Source organism: Stegostoma tigrinum, chromosome 4, assembly GCF_030684315.1.
Source record: "Stegostoma tigrinum isolate sSteTig4 chromosome 4, sSteTig4.hap1, whole genome shotgun sequence".
Classification (NCBI taxonomy): Eukaryota; Metazoa; Chordata; class Chondrichthyes; order Orectolobiformes; family Stegostomatidae; genus Stegostoma; species Stegostoma tigrinum.
The window spans coordinates 23,285,653-23,308,639 of record NC_081357.1 but is presented as its reverse complement, the minus strand read 5'-3'; the positions used below and the strand labels follow the sequence as shown (position 1 = coordinate 23,308,639).

The 22,987-nt window shown below is 39.9% G+C and overlaps 1 protein-coding gene across 3 annotated transcripts in view; it reads right to left on the bottom strand.

Annotated features, from left to right (window-relative positions):
- Positions 1–1,165: 1,165 nt before the first annotated feature.
- thumpd2 (THUMP domain containing 2) overlaps positions 1,166–22,987 on the bottom strand; it is a 41,740-nt gene continuing 19,918 nt past the window's right edge. For all 3 annotated transcript variants that reach the window (XM_048530859.2, XM_048530860.2, XM_048530861.2), the window contains 6 exons: positions 13,471–13,523; positions 13,235–13,322; positions 9,123–9,194; positions 7,608–7,722; positions 6,574–6,694; positions 1,166–4,936 (listed from right to left, as the gene is read on the bottom strand). In XM_048530859.2, the coding sequence (XP_048386816.2) occupies positions 4,624–4,936; positions 6,574–6,694; positions 7,608–7,722; positions 9,123–9,194; positions 13,235–13,322; positions 13,471–13,523 (762 nt within the window). In that variant the 3' untranslated portion in view covers positions 1,166–4,623. The remainder of the gene's footprint in view (positions 4,937–6,573; positions 6,695–7,607; positions 7,723–9,122; positions 9,195–13,234; positions 13,323–13,470; positions 13,524–22,987) is intronic.

The following is a 22,987-nucleotide window of genomic DNA, read 5'->3' as shown; positions in this document are numbered from 1 at the left end:
ATTGGCAGGCAGGGCATTCCACACACTTACCACTCTCTAAGTAAAGACCCTGCCTCTGACATCTGTCTTAAATCTATCACCCCTCAATGTGTAGCTGTGCCTCCTTGTGCAAGCTGAAGTCATCATCCTCGGAAAAAGACTCTCACTGTCCACCCTATCTAATCCACTGATCATCTTGTATGCCTCTATGAAATCCCCTCTTAGCCTCCTTCTCTCCAATGAGAACAAGCAAACTGTGGAGAAGCACTCCAGAGACCTGGGATACAGTTCAAAGATTGATCAAAAATTGATAGTGAAACTGAGAGTGGGTAGATGAAAAGTAAAGAATAGGTACTATTCTGGAACCAAATAATGGATAAGATCATCAAAAAACCCCTCTCATGTGGCAACACGCCCTTCAGCCCAACAAGTGGTGTACAAGGTAATGAGAGGCATGGATAGAGTTGATAGCCAGAGACTTTTCCCCAGGGCAGGATTGACTGCCACGAGGGTTCATAGTTTTAAGGTGTTAGGAGGAAGCTATAGAGGAGATGTCAGAGGGAGGTTCTTCACCCAGAGAGTTGTGAGCGCATGGAATACTTTGCCAGTGGTAGTCATGGAAGCAGAGTCATTAGTGACACTTAAGCGACTGCTGGACATGCACATGGACAGCAGTGAATTGAGGGGAATGTAGGTTAGGTTATTTTATTTTTGGATTAGGATTATTCCACAGCACAACATCATGGGCCGAAGGGCCTGTACTATGCTGTACTTTTCTATGTTCTATGTTCAAAGTCCACACTGCCCCTCAGAGCATCCCACCCAGACCTATCCCTCAAAACCCAGCTAATCTACACATCCCTGAACATTATGGGCAATTTAGCAAGGCCAATCCACCTAGCCTGCACATTTTTAGACTGTAGGTGGAAACTAGAGCGCCCAGAGAAAACCCACACAGGCAGTCGCTCGAGGATGGAATCGAACCCGCGTCCCTGGTGCTGTGAGGCAGCAGTACTAAACACTGAGCCAGCGCCCTGGTCTTAAAATTCCCCAGATGGGAGTGCTGGGCATAATCAAGAATAGCTGTTGTGAGGACAAGGACAAGAATTCTGAAAGGAATTCACTAGAGGAAAGAGCAAACTTGGGAAGGGAGGGCTGGGATGGAAATGTGGGTTTTTGCACTCAGGCAGCAGAAATCAAATGTTTGTGTGCTGTTGTCTCAATTTGTGCTCCATTTGGGGGATTTTAAGATGTTATCCATTCCCCAGGTTTCCTCTATTCTGTGCAACCTGTCTGTCAGCTGTCACAACCAATTTTTGACTAGTCTCTGAGCCATGATATGCCAGGCCTTTTAAAAAATGGTTTACTTTTCTACATCTTTGTGCACAAAAATAGCATTTGTCTAAAATTGTTGTGTTTTTTAATGATTCATTTTTGTCTGAATTAAGTGGCTGGGTCACGGATTGTCGAGAAGATCAGTATCTGGTGACCTCTAGTGGCTTATTCAGCTCAATGCACGGGAATGAGACACATGAATGGCAGTGGTTAAAGGCGGCAGCTCACAATCACCTTCTCAATGGCAACCAAGGATGGACAACAAATACTGGTCCAACCAGAGGTGTCCACATCTGATAACTGAATTAAAATAAAAAAAAAGCATGTTTGGAAACCATTGTACAAAGAAATGTTCTTTTCATATTAAAACATACAGTAATAACTTCTTGCGAAGACATGTTACAACTGTATATCATTAACAAAATATCACCACTTTTTTTTAAAGATGAACAGGCACAAGATAAATAATACTTTGTTTAGCCATTCATACCTAGCTAAAATAACATAAACTTGTATTCACATTATATCTAAACTGCTATACACGATGAAATTCAGTTACAGGCCGAGATAAATATTAGAATTAGAATCCCTACTGTGTGGAAACAGGCCTTTTGGCCCAAAAAGTCCACACAGAGCCTCAGGTGCATCCCACCCAGACCCATTCGCCCTATAACCCACCTAAGCTACCCATCCTGAACACTACGGGCGATTTAGCACGGCCAATCTACCTAACCTGCACATCTCTGGACTGTGGGAGGAAACCGGAGCACCCACAGGAAACCCACGCAGCCACAGGGAGAATGTACAAACTCCACACAGACAGATACCAAAGGCCGGAATCGAACCTGGGTCCCTGGTGCTGTGAGGCAGCAGTGCTAAGCACTGTGCCATAAATCATACTGTAATAGTGTACGATTACAGAGGTATCACCATGGATGAACCAACGCAGTGAAACAAGAGGCACTAAAGTGGAAAAAAGCTACAGTCAAACCTTTGGTAGGCTGCTTTGATAAGGGGAAAGCCCAGCATTTCTTTCAACCAGTGTTCTGTGGACAAGCCAGATCTCAAGGATATGGTATCTCCCTTCATGTCACATGTGGAAATTCAATGACACAGTCATTTAAATAATTGAGAAGAACATACTGATGAAAATAAAACACCTCAAAAGGAAAGCTGTGGTGGCTTCTTCAAAATGCCTTTAACAATAACATTAAAAGAGTGCATTTACTAATTTGTAGGCTGTTTCAACTGTGCTACTAGCAATACAGTGTGATCCCATCATTAATAGAACTAGAAAATATTAATTTGACTTTTCCTCTAATGACAAGGCAATAGTATGTCCTGCACTTGGATAAACTGATGTTATTAATCATTAAGTGTTGGAGGCTCCTTAGATGCTTGTGTACTACTCATAATGCAGTTTGTTTATAAAGGAGAGATCAAACAACAAATCATTTGGTAAAATCTGTCTTCACTCCTAAAACATCAAGTTAAAATTGTTCAAAAGAAACTGTGTTCAGCTGGTCACATTTGCATTGCTGAACATACAAATGCGATCAAATGACACAACACAAGCATAAACGAACAAAACACTGTACCTGTTGATTCAACACATTTTCACATCCTTGAAAATTGATCCGAAGTGTTTGATAACATTCTTTTCAGTTTTCTTAGATAAATCATTAAGGTTATCACAATTTCTTGATATTATTGAGTCTCCAGAACAGCTTCCACTAATATTGTACAGTGTATTTCCCCCTTAGACTGCTGGCAGATCATGACAACTTCAGGCCATAATGTGCAGCTTACAAACAGTATTACAACTAGTATTAATTATATAAACTTTCATCAAAGTACATTAAGGCTCTCTGAAGAAGAGTCTAGGCCCGAAACATCAGCTTTTGTGCTCCTGAGATGCTGCTTGGCCTGCTGTGTTCACCCAGCTCCACACTTTGTTATTTGGATTCTCCAGCGTCTGCAGTTCCCATTATCACTGTTACATTAAGACTTGGATCACTTCATTCAAACCATCTCTTATCCCATTCTATTTTAACTCTTCCGTACAAGATGTGTTATCCTATAACATCTTACACTTTAAAAGAAAAAATTGAACTAAACACTGCTGGTTTTCATTCATTCAGTCTCATTGCTTACTGTGCACGATCCAAAAGTGTCATTGAGATCCTACAGGGTATTGACGAAGTAGACATATGCAACTGTTTCCCTTTGTGGGACAATCTAGAACAAGGGGTAATGGTTTTAGAATAAAGGAAGCAGATAAAACAGAGATGAGGAGAAATTACTTGTATCAAAGGGTGCTGAATCTGCGAAATTCATGACTCAGAGTGCGGCTGATGCCGAGGCACTGAATAAATTTGAGGAGTTGGACATATATTTAATTAGTAATGGGCCGAAGGGTTTTGGAGAGCAAACACAAAAGTGGGGCTAAGGCCAAAAGCAGATCAGTCATGATTATATTAAATGGCAGAGCAGGCTCAAGGGGCTGAATGGTCTACTCCTAATTATGTAATTACCCCACAGTCACATATTGGTGGCCGCCTATCATGGCTGATGGACTGAAACTTGGAACTTTACTTGCTGCAACCTGTGGGCTCAAGTTCGTGGCATCATGATGTTCACATCTTCTTAGTGGCCTTAGGCCATACGCCATTTTAAATTGTATGCTTTGGGCATTCGAGTCAAACTCTTGCCCCCAGTAGATAAGGGTCTCAATGAGATTCAGAATATTGATCAAATGACAATAATTATCAAATCCCAACAGTAACTTTAACTTGGTTTCACGAGGCTGATGCTTGTTCAAAATGTGGTATCAAATACTAGCAGATGAAGGTGGCTGAGAAGCTAAGTTCTGAAATTTCAGAGAGAGCTAGGAGGAGCAGCAGAGAATTCTGGTCCAGCCCACATAATGAAACATACAGCCCACTCTACTAGACTTCTCACCTCTAAGACTGATCATTTACCCACTTTTTCCTAATCTATTTAGCCAAATGACTAAGAACTGTTTGCACAAATCTTTGACTGTATCATAAGCACATCGCTCATAGATCATTAAGGGCAGGGTGAGGCACGGGCGTCTTTAAACAAAACCTGAGAAGTGAATTGATCCAGGCTTGATGTCAATGAGCTTGCCCAACAGTCAAATGAGTTTAACTCATTTATCCAGAGAAAGTCTCTATGACTGAATCAATAACTTACTGACTTATTTTGATAAAAATGTGCTCTCACTTTGAATCTTGCACAGTCCATGACAGACTTGTACAACATCTCAGTCACTAGCAAAACATTAGCTCATGATATTAGAATTTTCTTGTATCTGTGTATAGCAGCTTCTGTAACACCAAGACTCACTTGGAAGATACCTGTTGGCACTAGAGAGGCAAAAATCTGTGTTTTAACATCAGACTGCTCTTTTTCAACTGATATGGGCTGCACGTCAATATGTTCAACTGGATCTGTATCCTTTGGTGTTGTATCTGGATTCTGCCAGACAGCAATATTTCCTTTGTCATTTGGGTGACTCTTCAATTTCTGCCATTGCTGCATCAGTAGTGAGAGTTCTTGGCTAAGTAGTAGTACAAGGGTCCCACCAATGCTAAGCACCCTGTTTTAAAACAAGTGGATGACACATATTAGGTGCAGAGTGAATTGACTATGCTGAATTTGAGCAAAAGCTTTAAGGAGAGATTTAGAAACTTTTTTCAAAAAATCATCTGAGGAACATTTGGTTTCAGTTTGCTCATAACAGAACACCGAACTTAATCTGATTATGGCATGAATTTCACCTCCTGGTTTTCAACTGATCTCAAATTTGCAATTGGCTCAACTACTGCAATGCTCAGGAAATTCTATCCTCTATGACAGTGAGGCTGCTTAACATGTGCCTAAACGTGCGTCTGCCATATCCACACCCTTATAGTATGATGGGTGCAATATGAGGGAAAGCTACAAGACACATTAAGCAAGTTCGATGAGTTTGTCAGATAGTCACTCTGTCCCTTATGCCATTTGCGACCAAGAACAAAAGTAAAAAATGTCAAGGGGAAACCATCAGGTTTCTGACTAAGTCACACAGCATAATCTCTTGGATTTAACTAGTACCACGATGGGAACATTAGCATGAGGACTGTCTGAGTTGAAGGAGATGGTCCTCCTGAAGGGTCTCAGCCTGACCATGCAATGGAAGAAACAGCAGGGAGGTAATCTGGTAGTAGTCTTATTAAATTAAACAGCAGTTTCAAATTAAAAAAAAACAAATCAAACAGACTATTTGATATTAGATTTTACTTTGCCAGATGGGGTTATAATTTCATCATCATCAGCACATTATGAAACTAATTCTAAATGAGCTTTAAACCAGAATTTTTTTTACATGTATATTTGTTCATGGAATGTGTGTTACCAGCAAGGTAATTTTTTGCCCATTTCTGATTGCCCATCGAACACAGTGATTTGCTCAACCATTTCTGAGAGCAACTAAGAGAGTCAACCATACTACTGTGGCTGTGGACTTACATATAGGCCAGACCAGGTGAGCAAGGTTCCCTCAAGAACGTGTGTGAACCAAATGGGTTACAAATGTTAACGATCGTTGTCACAGTCAACATTACAGAGCTTTCAGTTCCAGGTTTATTAATTGAATTTAAATTCCATTAGCTGTGGTATTAGGATTTGAACTTGCTTCCTCAGATCATGGGAGTTCACTAATCCAATTAGGTTGTCACTAAGCCACTAACTGCCCAGAAGTTGTTGAGAAATATAGATTTTATTTGTGCACACAAGATCCACCGATATTCTGTATTTCAAAAGAACAATATTTGACAAAACACCTTGTCCTTATATGCCAGACTCTGTTTATCATTTGTGCAGGATATCCATCCATCAGCAAGTCCTCATCCTACACAATCAAATTCACCACTGTTAGCGGTGGTACTGCTGAGTTACCAGCCCTAACTGGGTCAGCAGCTCTTAGACGTGAGCTGCCATTCTTAAAATGGACATTTAAATTGGTCATTGTCAGTAATATGCTGACTCAGTTCCTACCACTGCCTGTCATGGGTTTATTTCTTGTTTTTGGCCCTGGTGGCAGGATTTCAGCTTCTGATAAAATTCAGCAACATGGGATTTAAAAGAAGTGCTTTGGCATTCCAGTAATTAATTTTTCTCCCTTCCTCAATTCCAATTTTATCTGAAATCTAAAAATGAAATCTAATATGGAAAACAAAAAGAGACAAATCCTACCTCACCATCTCTTTGAGGATGTATGGCATTATTGTCTTCATATCCTGTGAAATTTTAAATTTTTTTCCAAATGGAATGTCACAGATGACTACATTCATGCTTTCTGTAAGCAGAGGCAATTCTGCAATACGTAAACCAAAGTTACACATTTTAAAGTGAAACAAGATTCAACTTTGACAAACACTTCTTTTATAATCAATACAAATCCAAGTTAAAATGACTTTTTGTTAAAGTACAGTGTAAGGTATCAACAATAGTAATAATTAATTAATTAGATTAGTGCTAATAGAACATATTGGTGTTCCTTTTAAGAGAAAAATCAGATAGATAGTAAACATAAGGAATATTCTATCCTCAATGTGTCTGCCTTTTTAAAGTACAAACAAGGACATGATTAAGCATTAAGTGTATCGGTCAGGGAAGCCAATCATCTTCAAATGCATTCCTAGCCCAAGGATCACTGTATGCATTATTTAAACTTCCTTGTGTAGAGTAAGTCAAAAAGGATTTATCTTACCTATCCTTCCAGACATTTGGGGCACTTGTTAAAGGTGTGCTTAATGTAAGGATCTAACTTATTCATTGAAATTACTACTGTGGATTTATCATAGCTCTACGAGGGTTAACTCTACAAATTTGTATTGGATGCTTACAAACTGCAAAGGAAATTCATGCCATAAAGCCTGGGAAATATCATCTAATATACCTAAACTTTGAATGGCAATTTGAAGAAACTGGAAGATGCCCTCAGAAATGCAATTTAAACCTAATTACATCCAAGTTAAATCTAAATAGGAACATCATTAGATTGCACTTTGTAAAAGGGTGGAAAGTAGTACACATCCCTCTTAACAGAGGCAACATTACAAAGAGTCTGTTCCAAAGATGCCGCTTGACCAGCCATCATGCTGCAGTTTCCTCAAGTAATCAGTCACACTCAGAAGTTAACATAATATAAAAACACACCAAACATTCCAGAATTGGATGAGGAATTTCTGTTAGCATTGCCCCATAAGTTAGGAGGTAACTTTTACCTGTCACAGAAGCTCTCATTAGGTCAATGCTGTTGGTCAGTTTTGCAAAGCACACATTGGCAGATGCCATCTGCAACTGTGAGGCAGTATTGTCTACTCCATGGTAATATGCAGTCTAGGGAACCAACAAAAAACAGTCAAGGTAACTACATCAAGACAGGAATGCTCATAGATAAGTAGAACAGGTTTTAATCATGATTTCTTAAAATCTGAAATCCTGTATCCTTCGTTCCCTGTTTGGGTCTGAAGCCGAGCATTATTGCTGTCAATGTATGCAAGCAGTTTGTTCTCATGTCTCCATCAACACAATTCAAGCCAAATAGATCAAAATATTTATTTGCCCAAAAATTGTCATTTAGGTGACGAAAACATATGATAGGCATCTCATTATAATGACAGCCAAAATTCGGAACATGCTCTGCACTGAAAAAAAAAATCAGCTGTAATATAAATGCAGATTTTGAGGGATCCAGTAGGACTTTGAATTTTGTTGAAATAAAATCAGGAATTGCTGTATATGCACAGTATGTCAGGTAGGACTTGCAAGAGGCTTTTATAAAAAGGTCTTTGACCTGAAACACTGATTCAATTTCTCACTTTCAGATGCTGCCAACTTGGAAATTTCCAGTATTTTTCATTTTAATTTTAGATTTCAAGCAGCTTTGCTGTATAATTTGAGAATAAACTACACACTATCATAGTAAGAGGCAGATTATTTGTGTGCACTCCAATGTTCAGTAATATATTAGAGCCCCCTAGATCTACAATTTTGATATTATTTCATAGCAGAAGAATAAATACAGCAATTTTGATCATGGGCTTTTATTCCCAAGACTGATGTTAAAAAAATCGTTATAATTTCCTCTATTACTTTCATTAAGATTTTCATCAGACCTCTTCAGTATTTTCTGCATTATAACTACAATACTTCATCCATGATTAGCAATGTTTAATTACTGTGAAGTATAAAAAGACACCCAAGTACTACAAAGTATACAAAAAAAGTATTCAGGTGTTGTTTTAGAGCAGCACATATTTCAAATTCTTGAAATAATATGAAGGGCACTTGACAGGGTAGATAACTTCAGGGCCTTCCCTCTGGTGGGGGAATATTAGAATTAAGGGACACAGTTTACGAATAAGATGTCTCCCTTTTAAGGCAGTGGTGAACTGAACCTTTCTCTGAGGGCTGACAGTCTGTGGCATTCTCTCCCCTGGAAAGCAGTAGAGGCTGGATCATTGAAATTATCCAGGGCAGAGGTAGGTAGATTTTTGATTGACAAGGGAGGAAAGGGCTAATGGAAGGAGAGAAGAAAATTGAGTTGAGACTACAACTGGATCTCACTGACTGACCTACTCCTGCTCCCAAGGCTAATTTTTTTATTTATTATTTTTTGTTTTTACACAGGGCTCCTAATGTTCTCAGAGAGCAAAGGTTTAGACCCTACCTTCTCTACACTGTAAATGTCTGGGGTAGTCAAACTATTCAGAAGTTAGTATTGAGACATTACTTACAGGCCATTCTTTGGCAGCTTCCAGTAAAATGGTTCCTAATCCACACATTGGATCAAGTACTAGTGAACCAGCCTAGAAATAATGAGAAAATTATTTGTGTTCATACTCTGCATGAAGTAGCTTGGAGATCTGATAACGCAATGCATCTTATCCTGTAAAATCCAATTCTGTGGTCCAGCAATTATGTATTAAGTGCAATTGGCTCTAATGTCTTATACTTTGATGAAAGTAGCACTGCGAATACAGAAAAGAATTGCAAACACAGCATCATTCATTATGTCAGAGATAATGGGAGCTGCAGATGCTGGAGAATCCGAGATAACAAAGACTCTTTTCTGATGAAGGGTCTAGGTCCGAAACGTCAGCTTTTGTGCTCCTAAGATGCTGCTTGGCCTGCTGTGTTCATCCAGCTCCATACTTTGTCTAGCACGTAATGAATGATGAGATAACAGTCTCTTCCTTTAAGATTTAAAAGGAGTTCAAACATGTGAATGACTTAAAGACCAGAAGGAATATTGTTATGTTGGTGCTTCCTCTGGAATCAGGAATCATATACCGGATAGACAAATGGTAAATCTGAACAGGAATATTTTATTTACGATGCTCACCTCTGTAGCTGGTTCTAGAGTGGACCCAAGCTCTGTTGCTCCAGGTTACCTGACCAGTTCTCTTACAGGGGCAGCATGCCCAACTACATACACAACACTTGCCACTTTATTTTAAAAAGTTCCCGTTAATAAATACATATACAACAATTATCAAGGTTATACAGGCATTGTACCCAACATATACGTAGTTAGGAATATTTACAAAAGCATAGTAACTGTCAGGGCTGCCCATGACAGAGTGGCAAAAAGTGGCTGACAACTGCCCCTGACTAACTCTGCAGCAGAACATGGCTGACAGTATGACAGTAGATATAGAACCTTGGGAAAATATTTTCTTAATGTAGTCTCAGCAAATCGAACAATTGCAAGACTGTTTAATCAAGGTTACTGGCTGGGATGGAATGTACAGCTGCAATTTCTAACATAGATAAGAACATTTCGCACTAAGTTGTTGTTTCTCAAAATATTGTAACAGGTTGATTTAAATAATAAGAGTGGGGTTTAGTTAAGATTCTTAAGATAATCAAAGATATAGATTCCTTGGTAGCTACAAATGTATGAAAAATCATCAAAAGAAAAGATAGTGTTCCCACCCCTTATCATTAAGGTCTGTGAAAACATCACAACCATGGGTGGACCACCAGCCTGTCCATCTGTTTAAGATGCTGTAACCAGTCAATAAGTCAATAACAGAGGGACACTTCAGTGTCACTGACCAACGGTGTTAAAGTGTGGTGGTGGTGGGGAAATGTGCACTGTAAGTTTTAACCACATACAATCTGACATTTTTGTGCGTAACTGTGGAGAAAATCTGAAGCTGTAACAAAGTTGTACCTCAATGCACGACTGGACTCGTACTTTCATTGGAAAAATATGAGACCTAACAGTAACCGTGGAAGAACAACCACTTCCTGACTTGTTGGGCTGAAGGGCCTGTTTCCACACTGTAGGTAATCTAATCTAATCCCAACCACAGACTAAACAACATGATCAGTGTCTCGGGGATCAACGATTCCTAGAAAGGCCACCTCCTCGTATCAGGAACCTTTTCCTAGCATAGTCGAACAGGTTGCTGGAAACACGTTATTTCACAGATATTCCCCTTTTTGATTGGCTGTTGTTGCCCTGCAACGCTGCTGTTGACTCCTTCACGGATTTGACCAACCCAGGCTCGGGACACATGGCTCGGTCAACATCTCAGTCCCATTTGGAACAGCTTGGTTTTCCAAGGAACATCCTCCCTCTGATGAGATTCGGCGACCAGCTGGCCCGCACGTCTCCTCCAAACCAGTTCATCCTTAGCCTGTACGGTATATGACACCAGTTCTGTTTGAGCCAACACCATCACTGGGATCCACTTCTCCCTAGGTGTATAATTTTGGACCAACAGAGTCTTTGGAATACTCTCGACCATGTGAAGTAGTTGCCCATGTCCTTCTGTGTACAGGTCACAGATTCAAAAAGTGCTGTGAAAAGGAATCTTAGGGCATTACTACAGTGCATCTCAGACGCAGTGCTACAACTGTGCACTGACGATGGCACAGTGAACATTTAAGTTGGTGGATCTCATCAGGCAAGTGTGAGGTATTCAATCATACTCCTGACCTGTGCCCTTTAGACATTGGAGAGGATTTGTAGAATCAGGTGATGTTATTCAGTATGGAATTCCTGGCCTCAGATATGCTGGTGTAGCCAAAATAATTATATGGCTGTCCCAATAAGGTTCTGGTCAATGGTAATGCCATGAATGTTGATGGAAGGGGATTCAGCGATAATAATACCACAGGGAATTGGTTAGATGTGCATTCATTGCATATGGTCATTGCCTAGCATTTTGTGACAACTAAACAACTTTCTACTTATCAACACAAGGACAAAAGTTGTTCAAATACACAAACATATGGGCACAGACTATTCCAATATCTGAGGAGTCATAAATGGTACCGAATATTGTGTGGTCATCCTGGAAAACCCATTTCTGACCTTATCATTGAGAGAAGGTAAATCAGCTGAAGATGGCAAGGCCAAAACAGTACTCCGAAAAACTGTGGAAGGGTCACTGCTCCCAAAACATTTTCTCCTCCACAGATGCTGCCAGACCTGCTGAGCTTTTCCGGCAACTTTGTTTTTGTTCCTGAAACTATGAGGATTGCCCTCAAATAAACACACCATCATCCCTTGTGCTAGGTATGGTTCCAAATAGCAGACCCTGACTCCCACTGACTCTAGTTTTGTTTGGGCTCCTTGTTTCCACAGTTGATCAAAAGTAACCAAGTCAGTATTTGAAGAAAAAACACAGGAGCAAGACTACATAGAAAGACATTTTCCAAAAATAAAATCCATCCAGCAATGAAGGATTTAGTGGCATTCTGTGCTTTATTAAACTACAACCCCATTTTGCTCCACCCCCTGCAACTTGATCCTCAGCTTCCTGACCCACAGATCGCAATCAGTGAAGATAGATAACAGCACCTCCATGATAATCCTCACCAGTGGCCCCCCCTTGAGGATGCATTCTCAGCCCCCTACTGAACTTCTTGTACACTCACGACTGTGTAGCTAAATTCTGCACAAATGCCATCCACAAGTTTGCTGACGACACCCACCGTGGTAGGTCAGATATCAAACGGGTCACTAAATAGGAAGGAGATGGTGTGCTTGGTGTCGTGGTGAAATGATAACAATTTCTGTCTCAATGTCAGCAAAACAAAAGGACTGATCAACTTCAGGAAGGAGGAGGACACATATTATCTTCATCAATGGAGCCGAGGTGGAGAGGAGTAAGAGCATTAAGTTCCTCGGACTGATGATAACCCACAAACTGTCCTGGACCTCCCATATAGATGCGACAGTCAGGAAGGAACAACAATGCCTCTTCTTCCTCAGGCAGCTGAGGAAATTCGGCACAGCCATAAGGACCGTAGCCAATGTTTACAGGTGCACCACAGAAAGCATTCTACCCAGGTGCATAACAGCCTGGTACGGCAACTGCTCTGCCAAGACCATAAAAAACTACAGAAGGTTGTGAGCACAGTCCAGGCCATCACGGAAACCAATCTCCCATCCATGGACTCCATTTGCACTTCTCGTTGCTGTGGAAAGGATGCCAACATCAAAGACCCCTCCTACCCCGATAATGTTTTCTTCCAACCTCTTCAGTCAGGCAGAAGCTTGAACACACACATCAACAGGTTCAAGAGCAGCTTCTTTCCTGCTGTTATTAGACTGTTGAATGGATCTCTTTAACCTCAAATAATGTTGATATTGCAAAAGTTGATCTTGCTTTGTGCACCGCCTGTGCAGCTGTAACCCTGTATGCCTCGCTCTAACCACCCAGTGATCTGTATGTCCTTGTCTATAATGCTTGCAAAACAAATTTTCACTGTACTTAGGTACATGTGACTACAATAAATCAAACCAAAATGGCTGTCTGCAATTTCATGGATCCCTTATTATTTGCACACTGTATGAAAGGAAATTCTGACTAACCTGTGTGTTACCTACCTTGATGTCAGCAAGATACGCCATAGCCCAAGCCACAGTAGATCTCAGTCCTGCACTTTTAATATAGTCTCTTCTGGCTAATGGAAGTCTAGAAACATACAAGATACTTTAGTGGGATTCCGGGTGCAATTAGCCTGCAAAGATCAAACACTTCAAAACTATTTACAAAAAAAAATTGTACCAATAAAACTTAATGGATTTAATAACATTAATTATTTTGTAAGAAAAAAAATTACCTCACAATAGGAATCCCAACCACATAATGAACATCACTTATATGAACGTAGACCTGCAAAGGAAGTTTTATCAAATTAAACTTAGCTATAGTGAGCCCCCAGTTTTAAGCTGCTCTGCTCCCACTAATTTTGTCTCTACATTTATTCTTTGGAGCTTATTTTTTCTCAATTTGTGTGGTTAGTGCTTAAAATCATCAAAAAAGGCACAAAGACAACAAAAGCCAATGAAATACAAAGGGTTATATCAACTGGACTTGCAGAGACCTTTTCCTCTCATGATCTCAACTATTATATGGTGGGGTATTGCTTTGATTTAGAAGTCTCGGATGGTTGGCATGTCATTCAAGTGCGATTAACCAAAATTTGATCAAAAGGTTTCATTTTGTCTCTGACCAGTCCAACAGGAAAAGATCTCCCAGCACAGTACTGAAAATTGATGAGAACATACTTTTCTCTGGCTACCTTGATATACCAGAGTCAGTTTAATGCTCCAAGTTATACCCTTAAGTTTTATACTTAAACTATAAAAATTCTTTGGTACAAATGACAGATTTAACCAATGGGCTAACCAGAATAATAATGCATTTCCTTTGAAAGAAGAGTAAATTTTTCTCATGAATTTAAATTGAAGATAATGTTACAGGTTAAGTGGAAATGAATAATTTGCTTTGCCCAACATTCCAGATATTTCTGGTACAGTAAGTCAATGTAAATCCCATTAACATGAATCTGTGGAAATTCCAGAAAAGAATATTTGAAACTGATCTGCAGGTGAATGTAGGGGATAGGTAGCCACCTGCAAGACAAGAATAAACCTTTTCTGCAAAGGATGAATAATGGCAAGGAAGAAAATCATTGAAGCAACTAAATACATTATGCAGAGCTAAATGCAATGGATTTCTTGATGAAGGATTACCAAAGAAAATTTATAATAATGCTTTTATCTTCAAGACTGGAAGAGCTGCAGGAGAATGCACTTAGGAGGCAAAGTTTCTGAGAGATACAGACGGAATTTCTTTGGTGTTAGAGAAATATCGGAGGATTCCCTCGGGGCCATCCACCAGCTTCTAAGCTGCACAAAGGAAGCCGTTCAGCCAATCATGCTAGTCTTAGTTCTTTGAAATAGCTATCTAATTACCTGTACCAATAACCCCCTGAAATGTTTACCCTTTCATTAAAAGGGTGTCTCTTTAATATTTAGTGACTTACTTCACAGATTATTTCAACTAAAAATGCATAGTGCTACATATGTATGGTACAGCTTTTCAACTCACACATTCTCACTTGGAAAAAGACAAACGTGCAAAGAAACTAAATCTGACTATAACATTAAGTGAATCATCGATTCATGGGCATCAATGTTGTTACAGTTAAAGTTGTGCTGTTCAGGAAAGCAAACATAAAACTTTAAGTAAGCATTTACTGTAGTTGAAGAAATGCTCAGCCTTGTTTATTATTTTATGAGCCATAAAATCTCAATTACTTTAAAAAGAAAATGGATACAGTGTTCCTGATCCCACAATTACATATTAAACATATTGACTTTTAATGGTGCTGCTTCGAGAGTAAATGCCCAGTGTTCAGGTTAACCATAGTAGAGGAATTAAAGACAGAGTTAGAGACAAAGGCTAACATTCTAACAGATTCGAATCCCAGCAATGGTGAAATTTGAATTAAGTTAATAAATCTGGAACTAATGCTGACCATGAAACTATTGTCCATTGTTAACAATCAACTAATAAAGGCAAGTATCTCACGTGTTGTTGAAGGTCAATCATCTCAACCATAGAACTTACATAGGAATTCCTGAAGTGGTGCTCTAGACCCACATACCTTCAGCAACTTCATCAAAGGCCTTCCCACCATCATAAAGATCAGAGTTGGGGATATCGGTGAAGAATGCACAAGGTTCAGCACCATTCATGACTTTTCTCGGATTTGACCCAGTTCAAATGCAACAACATTCAGGTTTGGACTATCAAAAGGATTGGGAAACAGGACCTGTAATCTACAGGCCCAGACTAATGTTCTGGGGACAAAGGTTTGAATATCTCCTTGGCAGATGGAGAAACATGATTTCAAATCCAAAATAAAAAGCTAGCTGCATAATTACCATGTAACCACTGTTGATTGTCATAAATATCCATCTGGTTCACTAATGAACTTTAGGGAAGGGAATCAGCTATCGCTACCTATTCTGGCCTACATGTGATTCCAAAGCCATGGCAATCTAGTTGACTCATTACTGTTTGGATAATAAATACTGGCGATGCCCACATCCTATGAAGTAATAATATTAAAAGAGTGAAAGTAACATTTGCACCACACAAGTGCCAGCCAACGATGATGTCAAACAAGAGAGAAAACCAACTATCTCCCCTGAGCGTTTGATGAAATTTCCTTCACTAAATCTCCCACTATCACCATTCTGGAGGTTCACACTAACCAGAAACTGAATTGGACCAGCTACACAAATACTGTGACAACAACAAGGTCAGAGACTAGGAATCCTGTAAGTGAATTACTCACCTGCTGACTCCCAAATGGCTATCCACCAGCTACAAGGCAAAAATAAAATAAAAAAATCGGAAGTATGACGAAATACTCACTACTTGCGAGGATGAGTGCAGCTCCAATACTCGAGATGTTCGACATCATCCACAATAAAGCAGCCAGCTTGACTGTCAACCCATCAATGTGAACAACTCACCAAGGCTCCTTTGATAGAACCTTCCAAGCCCACAAACTCAAGCAACTAGTAGGCAACAGCAACTGGCACATAGGAATACCTGTAAGTTCCCATCAAGCCAAACACTATCCTCATCTGGAAACATCTTTCATTGTTGTCAAGTCAAAATCCTGAAATCGCCCTACAACAGCACTTAAATCACCTGGATGCTGCAGTTTAAGAATGAAGCTCACCATGACCTCAAGGCAATGTATTAGTGGTGTTAGGAGGCTTAAAAGTGGACAAATCTCCAGATGCATTGCTGTGGGAGACATGGAAGGAGATGGAAGTGCACTGACCCAAATTTTTATTTCCTCTCTGGCCATAGGGGAGGGTCTGGAGAACAAATGTAAGTTATGAGGCAAGGTTAGATAGGTTTGGGTTGTTGTTATAGGTGCAGAGAAGACTGAGGAGTGATCTGACTGAAATGCATAAGCTTATGAGGCACATGGACAGAGTGCATAAGGAGCAGCTGTTTCTCTGTTTCAGCTGTTTAGCTGAAGGGTCAGTCATGAGGGGACACAGTTCAAGGTGAGGGGTAGGGCAGATATGAGGAAAAGCTTTTTTACCCAGAGGATGGTCATAGTCTGGATATGTCTGTGAGGGTGGTAGAGGTGAATTGCCTCATGTACTTTTAAAAAGTACCTGGATGAGCACATAGCAGGTCCTAGCATTCACGGCTATGAGCCAACTGCTGGTATATGGGATCAAGTTGAAGCTCAGGTGTTTCTCACATGTCAGTTCAGACTCGATGGGCCAAAGGGCCTCTTCTGCACTGCATGATTCTACAATTTGGTGAAGATCAATTAGGTCTGGGCTATAATTGATTATCCTGCTAGTGATGCTCATATCTGAAACAGGGAGACCAAAAGTAATTCAATATCATTTTGCAGACTAATATTGGTTTCATGTTGACACTTCTAGTGAGCCTTCTGTAGTGTTGGCTAAACGTAACTGACTAAGTGCAGTCTTCAGGTCAGGCTGGATCGTGAGTTAGTAAGCATGACACTGCAGCGGAGAGGGATTTGGCTGGGAACATGGAATGATAGCTTTAGAAGCAGTGAAACTCATCTAGCTCTTATCTGAGATCAGAACCCTGCTTGGGTTAGGACGGTGTAGAGTTTATATAGCACTGCTGTTTAGTCACCTTCAGCTCCCCACCAAACCGTCTTTAGAAAATGGCCGGTAACCAATAAGCTACCTACTGGGTGAGTGAGGTAGGAAGAGTTATGGATATTATGTTGAAAAGCCGAGCAAGTTTAATGTGTCCTTATCCATTTTGAAACCTTACCTTGGTTTGCTAAATGGACAAGAGTACGGGATGAATGTGACTAACAATTTTTGGTTTTGGGATCAATCATTAAGCATACATGGAGGGGAAAAAAAAAAGAGGAGAGAACATATGGATGGGGGTGACGTGCAGAAAGGGAAGACAAAGTTATGTAGACTTGATATGGGATTAATACAGAATAGCATAGTGTAACAAACAGAAACACTGTACTACATTCGCTTGCTGGTTACAAAATTGCAAGCCTTACACAACAATCTGCTGACAGTGATATTTAGAGGAAAATCACTTCCCATAAAATTGGAAATATCCAAGAGAGGTCACTCCTGGAACATTAATCATTCTGTCCTTTACACATACAGGCTGCACTTCCAGCATTTTTTCTTCTTTCAGATTTCCAGCAAATTTTCAAGTCAACTTCATCAGATTTTGTTCCTGAGCTGAGGAGCTGAACATCTGCAACTTAAGCTCTTGTCTCCTGACAAGTGAGTTCTTGATGATGGCACTGAGCACATGAAAAATAGTCCATTAAAGAGCTTCATTTGGCAACTCCATGTTATGCATACATATGGAAAATAAGTTAATATTTTTAGGCTTATTTCGGCAGAAACAAACATGTCAAAATCTTTCTGCTTTTTGAAGATGGTTCTTATTCTGCACCACAAATTCTTATATTTGACAGGCAAGTAGCCATTTGAAAATTAAAGATTTAATTTTTAAAAAAGTACATTCTCTAAACAAATCTGTTTTGGTAGCACAGGAACTTAAATTGTTGCTTATGCTTTTTTATCTTGCAACAGCAGCAATTTCAAACTAATCTAACAATTTATATTACAGGAAAAAAAGGGCACCAGTTTGTAGGACTTGGTAGTATGTTTCAGCTGTGGCTAACTGAATCACACAGTATGCTTTTTTCATTGTTTGTAATAGCATAAGTACAAAACTTACTCCCCAAGCCCACACTTGCAAAACCTAAAAATTGTTACACAGTTAGAAATGATTCTGACATTGGGTGATGTTACAAAGTTGGATAGAGTAATGGTGAAGTGGAAGGCAGGAAACTAAAGTGTGCAGCTCCTTTAAGAGATTTGTGCTTTGTCTGTATTTAGAAATTTTTAAAAAATGCATGTCTGTGAGCAGCAGCTGAAGTTGCCAGTACAGAGAGCCTCAAATCCTGAGATGCTGCTTGGCCTGCTGTGTTCATCCAGCTTCACACTTTATTATCTTGGATTCTCCAGCATCTGCAGTTCCCACTATCACTATCAAAAAAGCCTTACAGGTAGCAGGCAAAACAGCATCAGAGGAGCAGGAAGGCTGACTTTTCAGGTCTTTAGAAGGACCCAGACCCGAAACATCAGCTTTCCTGCTCCTCTGATGCTGCCTGGCCTGCTGTGCTCATCCAGTTCTATACCCTGTTATCTCAGGCTCCAGCATCGGCAGTTCCAATATCTCTTAGTCCTGTTTTAATGTTGTGACGACCTAGGAAGCCAATTATATTTAAAATAGGATGTTGTTGCCAACCTGAAACCCATCATATAAAAATTTCATTATGTCACTACGGGCATATAAGGCAAGGGCATTTGGAAAATCATGGACTCATCTGCCAGAGAAACCCCATCTAATTAGTGAAAGGTACAATGGTATTTTAGCTCATTGAAGAAATTATAGAGATAAAACATCCTTAACAGCAGAATTAATAGCAGGAAGGTGTTTGTGAAGAGAATGGAGATGACAAAATATTCCAGAAACAGTGTGCGCAAAATTGGAGAGATTAATTTATAATTTATTGCTTCTTATAACTGGAGTTATATTAGTGGGTCTGGTCTTTATTCAGACAAACAGTGTTCCGGTAGAATTTAGACCAGCTGAGAAGTCGTTTGCAGTATAAGGGGAAATTGTGGATTTGTTAATAATCTTGTTAATTTGTTCATTGTTGGCTTAAATAAAAAAATTATTTCTTGTTAATTGTAAAGTGGAGGTCATGGATTTTCTTTCCTTTAATAGATAAAGAGGGGAAAGACAAGCTTCTCTGGGGGTTTGAGGGTAATTAATAGAGGCAAACTCCTACTTTTGTCATAACAGATCAGGGCTTGTGTTTTAGTTTAATTATCAGAGGGGTTCGGCCATTCTATGTTGTAAAAGTGACACCAGCACACAATTGAGTATTTTTTTCAATTCATTCACAGGGTGTTGACATCACTGGCTGTGCCAGCATTTATGGCCCATCCCTAATTGTAAAGAGGTGGTGCTCAGCTGCCTTTTTGAGGCATTGCAGTCCATGTGCTGTAGGTTGACCCACAATGTCTTTAGGGAGGGAATTCCAGGAGTTTGACTGAATGACACTGAAGAAACACTGAAGTCTGGATGGTGAGTCACTTGGAGGAAAACTTGCGAGTGGTGGCACTACCATGTAACTGCTGTTCTTGTTTTTCTAGATGGTAGCAGTCAGCCTTTTGGAAACTGCTGTCTAAGAAGCCTTGGTGAACTTCAGTGCATCTTGTAGATGGTACACACAACTACTACTGAGGACTAACGGAGGAGGGAGTGAATGTTTGTGGATGTGGTGCCAATCCACTGGGCTGCTTTGTCCTGGATAGTGTCAGTGTTCTTGACGGTGCTGGAGCTGCATTCAGCCAGACAAGTGGGGAATCAGGAAGTGAGTCATTGAAAGAGATCCTCGAGTCTGATCTTCTCTTCTAGCCACAGTACGTATGTTTCCTGAAGTTCTGGTCAATGATAAGCACTAGGTTGTTGATGTTGAGTGCATTAATAAATAAACTAATAAGTTTAACTGATTAAGATAATCAGTTGAATCCATGGCAAGCATGTGAGAAGTGACTTGCATTCATATTTCAAGAACTGTTCACTGTGAACGAAAAGGTATATGTTCAATGGTTGCAATATTTTTGAAATACATGGGATCTCAGAGTTCACTGCTCCTCTTTGCCATGACAATGCTTTGAATATGCCAGGCAATGAGCCCCTTTTTCTCCTGTATTACAAATCTGGCACTCTTATATTTGGCCTGAGTGCAAGATGAAAAGCTTGGCAACTATCCTTCCTTTTAGCACAAATACTGTTTTAAAAAGTGAAGTTTATGTAGAGGCACCACCCTTCCTTCTTACAATAAATTTTCCCCAGCAACTTGCCACGATCATATAACTTCCTTTTTGAGTAAAAAAAAAATTCTCATTCTAAATACATCCCATGCTTTAATATTAGGTCAGTGTTCTACTTAATAGTTTTGCACTAACAATTTAGTTAAAATTTGCGTTGAATACCCAGAAAATTCTCTCAGGGAAAAAGGTTCGCTAGTACTTGTATTTCTAGAAAAATACTAGTATTGTCCAATCTGAAAACTTTTTGCAATTCTGTTGCTATGCAATAATTTGCCCTGTAGAAGTATGATTACTTGACTGGATATATGTTGCATTCAGATCTGAGTCCCAAAAAGGAGGCTGCCTGACTATGAGTGAAGTCAAATATCCCAATTAGATTGAAATCTTCCAGCACAATAGGTGGAGAGCTGATAGAAAGTCAGCAATTTAAGACTGTAACAACTCCACTTCTCTCATCTCAGATGCAGATAGACCTGACAAGTATTTCCAAAGTTTTCTTTTAGCCTTAAATTTCTATTATTTTGCTGTAATCTAAGGTTAACCCATGTTCCCATGATAAATGTTTTCAAACAAGCAAAATGCTAACAGAGCTCAAATAAATACAGAGGGGCAAAACATAGTGTACCCTCCAAACAAATGGGGTAATTATTCAGTGAATTGCTTCTCTCAGTTATGAGAGACACAGAATCAGTGAAGAGCTGCTTTGCCAATTACAGACTCTGTCTCTCTCATTCCTCCAATCTAAGCATGTTTCTGATCTGCTGTTCTCTCCCAGCAAGTATAGGGGGGAATCAGCCCGTTTTGGAGGACCAGCAGAGAGGTTTACTGGTGCTGAGATTGGAAAATGTATCATCTGGGCCTGGGGTTGGTGTTGAGAAGAGGCCTGAAAAAGGAGAAGGGATGGGGGCATTGCAATGTGTAGAGAAAGAAGAAGGGGCCTGCAGTATGAGGGTGGGTTTTGGGGTGGGGAAGGGAGAAAACTAGTGAGAAAGGAAAAACAAAAAGAGATTGCGGAGGCTACACAAGGTGCAGTGGGGATAAAGTGGGACTGCAGCAGAATGAAGAAGAGAAACAAAGGTACTGCTATCATAGGGATGGGGTAAGTGTAGAGGGAAAAGAAGAAGGGGGTTGTCAGTACGCAGAAACGGAGTTGCAGGGAAGACAGATAAAGGAGACGGCTGCCAAAGTCAGAACAATTTCAACCTATCAACTGGAGAGTAATAAATTCCTTGAAAATGAAAAGTAGAATCTCTAGTTTAAGGCTTCAGATGATCAGGGAAAAAGAAGAAGTGAATGTTATTGTAATGAACTCTGTCAATTGCTAAACCGAAATCTGGTATTAAGCTCATATGCAGCAAATTGCTTTGTTAGAAATGTTCCAGCATTGTGCACGTGCTGAAAAACATTAGCTGTGATCTTGTCACTCTGCAGAAGACACCCTAGAATTAGAGGGGGTAAATTTAAAACGGAAATGAGGAGACATTTCTTCAGCCAGAGTGTGGTGGGCCTGAGGAATTCATTGCCATGGACCACAGTGGAGACCGGGGCATTAAATATCTTCAAGGCAGAGATTGATAAATTCTTGATCTCACAAAGGAATCAAGGGCTACAGGGAGAGTGCAGGGAAGTGGAGTTTAAATGCCCTTCAGCCACGATTAAATGGCGTAGTGGACTCAATGGGCTGAATGGCCTTACTTCCACTCCTATGTCTTATGATCTTATGCTTAAATGATGGCTTTTGGGTATAGAAGTTAGGTCAGTTACTTTGAAAAAAAAACCCAACCAATTTTGTTGCTGACTTAAGTTTGTTACCTTGTCTTTAATGCTACGTGGCAAGGAAATTAAAGTCATACGTACACAGTGTTTAAGAGTAGTAGTGGATGCTTATTGGTGAATTCCATTAGTTTTGCTTCTGAGACTCTAAACGTCAACATAAATACAGGAAGTAGCGTTACTATGTGACTGCATTACCAATAACTCTGTGATGAAATTATTACTAGAAAAGAGCCACTAGATGTTCAAATGTGCATGACCAAGTATCAATCTCCTGCCTTCTCCCCATAACATTACACAATGCTGTGGTTGGTTCACTCGCTGAGCTGGTTTGTTAGTTCACAGACGTTTCATTACCCTGATGCTGGCCTTCTTGATGGAGAACCAGGCCTCTAGGAATGTCTGTGTTTGGCCTATTCTAGGATCCTGGTGTTGTTTCAAACGAACTGGTGGTTCTCCTTATCTATGTGAGTGGAGATGGAGTGAGAATGAAACTGTGGCTTTTTTCTTGATTCCTGTACAAACAGGAACAATTTCTCCTCAACTCCTCTACACAGACCAGCCATCTTTTAGAAAACTATAAGATCTCCTCTTAGCCTTTGTTTTCCA